This window comes from Ammodytes marinus (assembly GCF_949987685.1).
Source record: "Ammodytes marinus genome assembly, contig: scaffold_219, whole genome shotgun sequence".
NCBI lineage: Eukaryota > Metazoa > Chordata > Actinopteri > Uranoscopiformes > Ammodytidae > Ammodytes > Ammodytes marinus.
This window is the reverse complement of record NW_027648201.1, coordinates 52,501-60,000: the sequence shown is the minus strand read 5'-3', so window position 1 is coordinate 60,000 and position 7,500 is coordinate 52,501. Positions and strand designations below refer to the sequence as shown.

The 7,500-nt window shown below is 48.8% G+C and overlaps 1 protein-coding gene across 1 annotated transcript in view; it reads right to left on the bottom strand.

Moving 5' to 3' along the window:
* Positions 1–7,500, bottom strand: part of pcif1 (phosphorylated CTD interacting factor 1) — a gene marked incomplete at its 3' end in the record, with an annotated part of 20,569 nt that overhangs the window by 7,381 nt on the left and 5,688 nt on the right. Inside the window, 4 exon segments of the mRNA XM_080054820.1 lie at positions 1,667–1,829; positions 4,231–4,330; positions 5,138–5,221; positions 5,448–5,595. Coding sequence (XP_079910946.1) covers positions 1,667–1,829; positions 4,231–4,330; positions 5,138–5,221; positions 5,448–5,595 — 495 coding nt within the window.

Genomic DNA, 7,500 nt, shown 5'->3' with positions numbered 1-7,500 from the left:
GAGCCTTCTGTCCGTACTCTGCGTACATTACGTCCGTATTTCTGCACGTATCCTGCAAGCTTGTGGATGCGTACCAAACAGACAGAGCGGAGCATTACTACCGGAGATCACGGGGGCGCACAGCCAACAGCTCACTTTCACTTACTGTACATTGGTTTACAAACACAAACGAAAGACATAATACTTTAGAAAATGTCTTAACTTTTGAGGAGAGGTTTTTGTGAGTTGGTACGAAATGACAAACACATTTATCTATCTATGAAGTTACACGGCCGGGGCACAGGGACAGACAACTACAACAGAGCAGCATGAGCGGGGATCGCACGGGGAAGAATGTCAGCTAGACGGCAGGCTGACGGCAGTAATAGAGAAGTGCCGGAGGTCCGTGCGAGACTAGTTTGTTTGACATGTCGTGATTAATGTCCTCAGACCCCCGCTGTCTATAATACAGCCTCTAGTTTAGCCTCTTCCATCGCTACGGTAGTATATCGCTAAAGCTGTTTCTTCCATGGACCTATTATAAAATATTTATTCCAGTTGATTCACTGTTTGACTCTTCTTCTTCCTAGTTGAGTAACTTTTTACTCTGAGCGGCGATGCTGCCCACTAATGGTTGATTTGCTTAATGTCCATTCCAACATAAAGGACGCATGGAAGTATGAGGGCAGTGACGGATATAACGTTGTAAACGTACGTCTCTATTTACGCACGGAATTGGAGCATAAATGAGCCTTAACCCTCTAACCCTAACCCCGGTAGCAGTACAACAGCCGAGGCAGGGAGGGGGGGACCAGTAATATATATATACACACACACACACACACAGACAGACACACACACACACACACACACACACACACACACACACACACACACACACACACACACACACACACACACACACACAGACAGACAGACAGACAGACAGACAGACAGACAGACAGACAGACAGACAGACAGACAGACAGACAGACAGACAGACAGACAGACAGACAGACAGACAGACAGACAGACAGACAGACAGACAGACAGACAGACAGACAGACAGACAGACAGACAGACAGACAGACAGACAGACAGACAGACAGACAGACAGACAGACAGACAGACAGACAGACAGACAGACAGACAGACAGACAGACAGACAGACAGACAGACAGACAGACAGACAGACAGACAGACAGACAGACAGACAGACAGACAGACAGACAGACAGACAGACAGACAGACAGACAGACAGACAGACAGACAGACAGACAGACAGACAGACAGACAGACAGACAGACAGACAGACAGACACACACACACACACACAGACACACACACACACACACACACACAGACACACACACACACACACACACACACACACACACACACACACACACACACACACACACACACACACACACAGACACACACACACACACACACACACACACACACACACAGACACACACACACACACACACACACACACACACACACACACACACACACACACACACACACACACACACACACACACACACACACACACACACAGACACACACACACACACACACACACACACACACACACACAGACACACACACACACACACACACACACACACACACACACACACACACACACACAGACACACACACAGACACACAGACAGACCTGCGGGCGGCTGTGTGTTGAGCAGGGTAAGGTGTGTCTGTCTCAGGCGCCGGCTGTAGTCCACAGACAGCTGGTAGATCTTGGAGCAGATTCCCTCCACGGAGTCCTTAGCGACGGCCGTCACATGAGGCCCGCACTGCCGCCGCAGGTGGTCCAACCGGTCCTACACAGTATATACATGTTAATGTCTGTCTGTCTGTCTGTCTGTCTGTCTGTCTGTCTGTCTGTCTGTCTGTCTGTCTGTCTGTCTGTCCCTCTGTCCGTCTTTCCGTCTGTCTGTCTGTCTGTCTGTCTGTCTGTCTGTCTGTCTGTCTGTCTGTCCCTCTGTCAGTCTGTCTGTCTGTCTGTCTGTCTGTCTGTCTGTCTGTCTGTCTGTCTGTCTGTCTGTCTGTCTGTCTGTACACAGGCAGGTGCTCCAGTCGGTCCAACAAACACAGTAGGGGAGAGTGGCCTAAGTTGTGCAACTTTTCACTCAAAGTGACTTTAAAGTGAGGCCTTGACAGTAAAGTCTCCAACTCAAATATGTACATATATTTCAGGGTGTTGTGCATCCCTGGCAATAAAAACTTTGGATCTGGAATAAACTGTTGAAGAAATATAGCTTTCGGAAAAAAAGTTGTCTTGATGCACAACTTGCCCCCGGTGTGGTGTATGTTGTGCCACAAGAGAGAATACCATGGGGTAAATTGTGCCATTGATATATATCTCATAAACTGTAATGCAAGACAAATCCATTAGACAATCACTTATTTAAGGTTTATTTAAAGTAAATAAAGTAAATATTGTACAAAGATTGAAGGACAATTTTCTTAAACAAGGCCTAGCAGATCTAATGGTTTTACCTGCAAAGCTCACAATGACAAAGTCACCATCATCATCTTTCTGGCCATCTGAACTCTCATCAGTGGTGTCGTTAAGTGGAATGGAGATGTCACTCTCTTCTGAGCTACTGTAGACGATCACTTTCTTTTTGGTGACCAGCGTATACAGCCATGCCACTGGCACAACTCTCAGAAATTTACTTTTCACTAGTTGCTCCGTGCTTGTGGAACCAACTGCCACCTGACAAATGTGATTCCCCCTACATTTCTGCCTTTAAATCAAGGCTCAAAACCCATATGTACACCCTGGTGTTTCCTCCCCATTAACTATCTTACCTCTGCACTACTATCTGTGTTTATGTGGATGTATGGGCTTTACGTCTTTTATTTTGGTTATTGTTATTTTACCTTCATTGTTTACCTACTGAATGTACTATGTTCAGCACTTTGGACAGTGCAAACTGTTCTAAATGTGCTTTTATAAATACATTTTACTTACTTACTTATAACTCACCCAGGCCCTTTGGCACAAATCACCCCAACCCCAGAATTTTGGATAATAGGCATGATGCAGCAGTTTAGGGCTGACATCGTGCTAACTGTATAGACTCAAAGTGTGGCATACCAAAGCACTAAAACATGTGTCCAATGTTTTCAAACTTGTCTATAATTGTTCGGACACAATAATCAAAAAACCTTGATCATGGAATTTTTACTTTGAAAGGCAAATAACGTTTTTTTGAGCTTAAATGTGCTTATATCTTATTCCATGTTTCTCCCTTCTTTACAGGATGAGTCAAATGGATGGCTCTTCTTAAATATGTGGTCAGATTTCCAATTTCTTACACGGTTTTCTAGAAACAAGGGATGGCACAACTTCCCCACCGGCACAACTTAGACCACTCTCCCCTATCTAGTAGTAGTCCTCCTTGCTGGTGGAGTGATCTATGGGTTAGCGTTAGTGGTAAGGCCTATGGGTTAGTGTTAGTAGTAAGGCCTATGGGTTAGGGTTAGTAGTAAGGCCTATGGGTTAGTGTTAGTAGTAAGGCCTATGGGTTAGTGTCAGTAGTAAGGCCTATGGGTTAGTGTTAGTAGTAAGGCCTATGGGTTAGTGTTAGTAGTAAGGCCTATGGGTTAGGGTTAGTAGTAAGGCCTATGGGTTAGTGTTAGTAGTAAGGCCTATGGGTTAGTGTTAGTAGTAAGGCCTATGGGTTAGTGTTAGTAGTAAGGCCTATGGGTTGGGGTCAGTGGTAAGGCCTATGGGTTAGTGTCAGTGGTAAGGCCTATGGGTTAGTGTTAGTAGTAAGGCCTATGGGTTAGGGTTAGTGGTAAGGCCTATGGGTTAGTATTAGTAGTAAGGCCTATGGGTTAGTATTAGTAGTAAGGCCTATGGGTTAGGGTCAGTGGTAGGGCCTATGGGTTAGTGTTAGTGGTAAGGCCTATGGGTTAGTGTTAGTAGTAAGGCCTATGGGTTAGTGTTAGTAGTAAGGCCTATGGGTTAGTGTTAGTAGTAAGGCCTATGGGTTAGTGTTAGTAGTAAGGCCTATGGGTTAGTGTTAGTAGTAAGGCCTATGGGTTAGTGTTAGTAGTAAGGCCTATGGGTTAGTGTTAGTAGTAAGGCCTATGGGTTAGGGTCAGTGGTAAGGCCTATGGGTTAGGGTCAGTGGTAAGGCCTATGGGTTAGGGTCAGTGGTAAGGCCTATGGGTTAAAGGTTAAAGGTTAAAGGTTAAAGGTGATATTACCATGTAGTCCTCCTTGCTGGCGGAGTGATCTCGGCGCAGCCAGCTCATCGTGTCCTCAGCGTTCCACTTCACCACCTTCCTGCTCTCTGGGGACGCATTCCTGAGAGGGCAGCAAGGGTTAGCTAATGCTAAGCTAACAGCAAGGGTTAGCTAATGCTAAGCTAACAGCAAGGGTTAGCTAATGCTAAGCTAACAGCAAGGGTTAGCTAATGCTAAGCTAACAGCAAGGGTTAGCTAGTGCTGAGCTAACAGCAAGGGTTAGCTAGTGCTGAGCTAACAGCAAGGGTTAGCTAATGCTAAGCTAACAGTAAGGGTTAGCTAATGCTAAGTTAACAGCAAGGGTTAGCTAATGCTAAGCTAACAGCAAGGGTTAGCTAGTGCTGAGCTAACAGCAAGGGTTAGCTAGTGCTGAGCTAACAATAAGGGTTAGTTAGTGCTGAGCTAACAGCAAGGGTTAGCTAATGCTAAGCTAACAGCAAGGGCTAACAGCAAGGGTTAGCTAGTGCTGAGCTAACAGCAAGGGTTAGCTAATGCTAAGCTAGCTGAGCTAATGCTAAGCTAACAGTAAGGATCAACTCAAGGCCTTTGCACACCGGGCGCGTTTTATTCGTGCGATTAATCCGTTAATTAACGAACATACAGAGTCAATACAAGCTTCCACACCAGCGCCGTCATTTCGCACCGCGAATTTGCGTTTTTTATTTTTTCGAACTGAGTTCGATTTTTCTGGGACGTCGCTTCTTAAAGTGAGACGCGACAATTCACATTTCAAAACATTCGCTTTTACGTTGCGTTTATTCGCGTCGCGCCCGGTGTGCAAACGCCTTAATGCTAAGCTAACGGTAAGGGTTAACTAATGCTAAGCTAGGTGAGCTCATGCTAAGCTAACATTAGGCCCCGCTCTCACCTGGAGTCGATCATCTTCTTTGCAGCTTCTGCGTATTTAAACAGCAGCTTCCGAGCTTCTTCTTTGTACTTGATACGAGCCAACCTGAGAGACAGACAGGCAGAGAGACAGACAGGCAGGTGTTATTAATACTATGGAGCAGATAGGCAGGCAGGCAGACAGACAGACACATAGACAGACAGACAGACACATAGACAGACAGACAGACACACACACACACACACAGACAGACAGACAGACAGACAGACAGACAGACAGACAGACAGACAGACAGACAGACAGACAGACAGACAGACAGACAGACAGGTACCTGATGGGGATGTCGTTCATCACTTCTCTGAACATGGATGGAGAGATGACGGGTTCACAGTCGCTAGGCAACAGGGGGTCGTGACCTCTGTCGATGGTCTTCCGCTCCAGCAGCCAGCGGTTAAAGGACTCGCGGGGCGGCTCGATGCCTGGGGTGAGACAGGCAGGGAGAGAGACAGGTTAGGGCTCGATGCCTGGGGTGAGACAGGCAGGGAGAGAGACAGGTTAGGGCTCGATGCCTGGGGTGAGACAGGCAGAGATAGACAGGTTAGGGCTCAATGCCTGGGGTGAGACAGGCAGGGAGAGAGACAGGTTAGGGCTCGATGCCTGGGGTGAGACAGGCAGAGAGAGAGACAGGTTAGGGCTCCATGCCTGGGGTGAGACAGGCAGAGAGAGAGAGACAGGTTAGGGCTCGATGCCTGGGGTGAGACAGGCAGAGAGAGAGACAGGTTAGGGCTCCATGCCTGGGGTGAGACAGGCAGGGAGAGAGACAGGTTAGGGCTCGATGCCTGGGGTGAGACAGGCAGGGAGAGAGACAGGTTAGGGCTCGATGCCTGGGGTGAGACAGGCAGAGAGAGAGACAGGTTAGGGCTCAATGCCTGGGGTGAGACAGGCAGAGAGAGAGAGACAGGTTAGGGCTCAATGCCTGGGGTGAGACAGGCAGAGAGAGAGAGACAGGTTAGGGCTCAATGCCTGGGGTGAGACAGGCAGAGAGAGAGAGACAGGTTAGGGCTCGATGCCTGGGGTGAGACAAGCAGAGAGAGAGACAGGTTAGGGCTCGATGCCTGGGGTGAGACAGGCAGAGAGAGAGACAGGTTAGAGCTCGATGCCTGGGGGTGAGACAGGCAGAGAGAGAGAGACAGGTTAGAGCTCGATGCCTGGGGTGAGACAGGCAGGGAGAGAGACAGGTTAGAGCTCGATGCCTGGGGGTGAGACAGGCAGAGACAGGTTAGAGCTCGATGCCTGGGGTGAGACAGGCAGAGAGAGAGACAGGTTAGGGCTCAATGCCTGGGGTGAGACAGGCAGAGAGAGAGAGACAGGTTAGAGCTCGATGCCTGGGGTGAGACAGGCAGAGAGAGAGAGACAGGTTAGGGCTCAATGCCTGGGGTGAGACAGGCAGGGAGAGAGACAGGTAGGGTAGTGGGTCAGAGGTTAGGGGTAAGGGCTGGATACCTCACCTGCTGCTATCAATTCACCCCTTATCGCCCGGTGGCCACTGAAGTTGTCTGAGATCTGGATGGACCAAAAAGCAACAACTACATCTGGACATGGCTCGGTCCACCGCGTGGCCTTTCCAGTGTTGCCTTGTTTGGAAGAACCACACTCCAGCTTCCACTGGATCCATCAGCTTCAGCTCGTGTTTGAGCTGAGAGACTGATCCAGCCAGACCGTCAGCCCCAACAAAAAGGAGGGCTGACCACGCAGTTGACCAGGCCATAGGGTTAGGGTTAACCCATGGTCCTGTGGTCCTGACATGGTCCTGTGGTCCTGTGGTCCTGACATGGTCCTGTGGGCCATTCCTGCCAAGACTGTCATCATGGCCGAACTCACAGTGCCATGGGAGGGACATCTGGAGGCTGCCTCTGAGAGGAATAAGGATAAGTACACTGAGCTTCCTGAGGGACATATGGAGGCTGCCTCTGAGAGGAATAAGGATAAGTACACTGAGCTTGCTGCAGTGTGCAGAGAAGCAGGGTGGAAGGCAGTCACCCTGTAGAACCAGATGCAGAGGCTTCATTGGAAAATCCAAAGCTGCTGAATGAATGACTGGAACCAAAGGAAGAAAAGCTCTCTCAGGGAACTGCCTGAGGAGGCAGAGAAAGGAACTTCTGACTCAGAAGAAAAGACCCCCAGTGGGTGAACCACGGACCCTAGGGCCAGACGCCCTGAGATGTTCTGGGATCAAAGCGGTGAATCATCTGTGAAGGCGCCCGGCTCACGACCCTGCACTGGCTCTTCGGCACTGGTGCAGGTGCAGCAGGCAGAAATGTCTTGCAGGTGGAAACACCTGTGCTTCTATCTAAGGTTATCTAATAAACAGCAGGCAGTAGTAG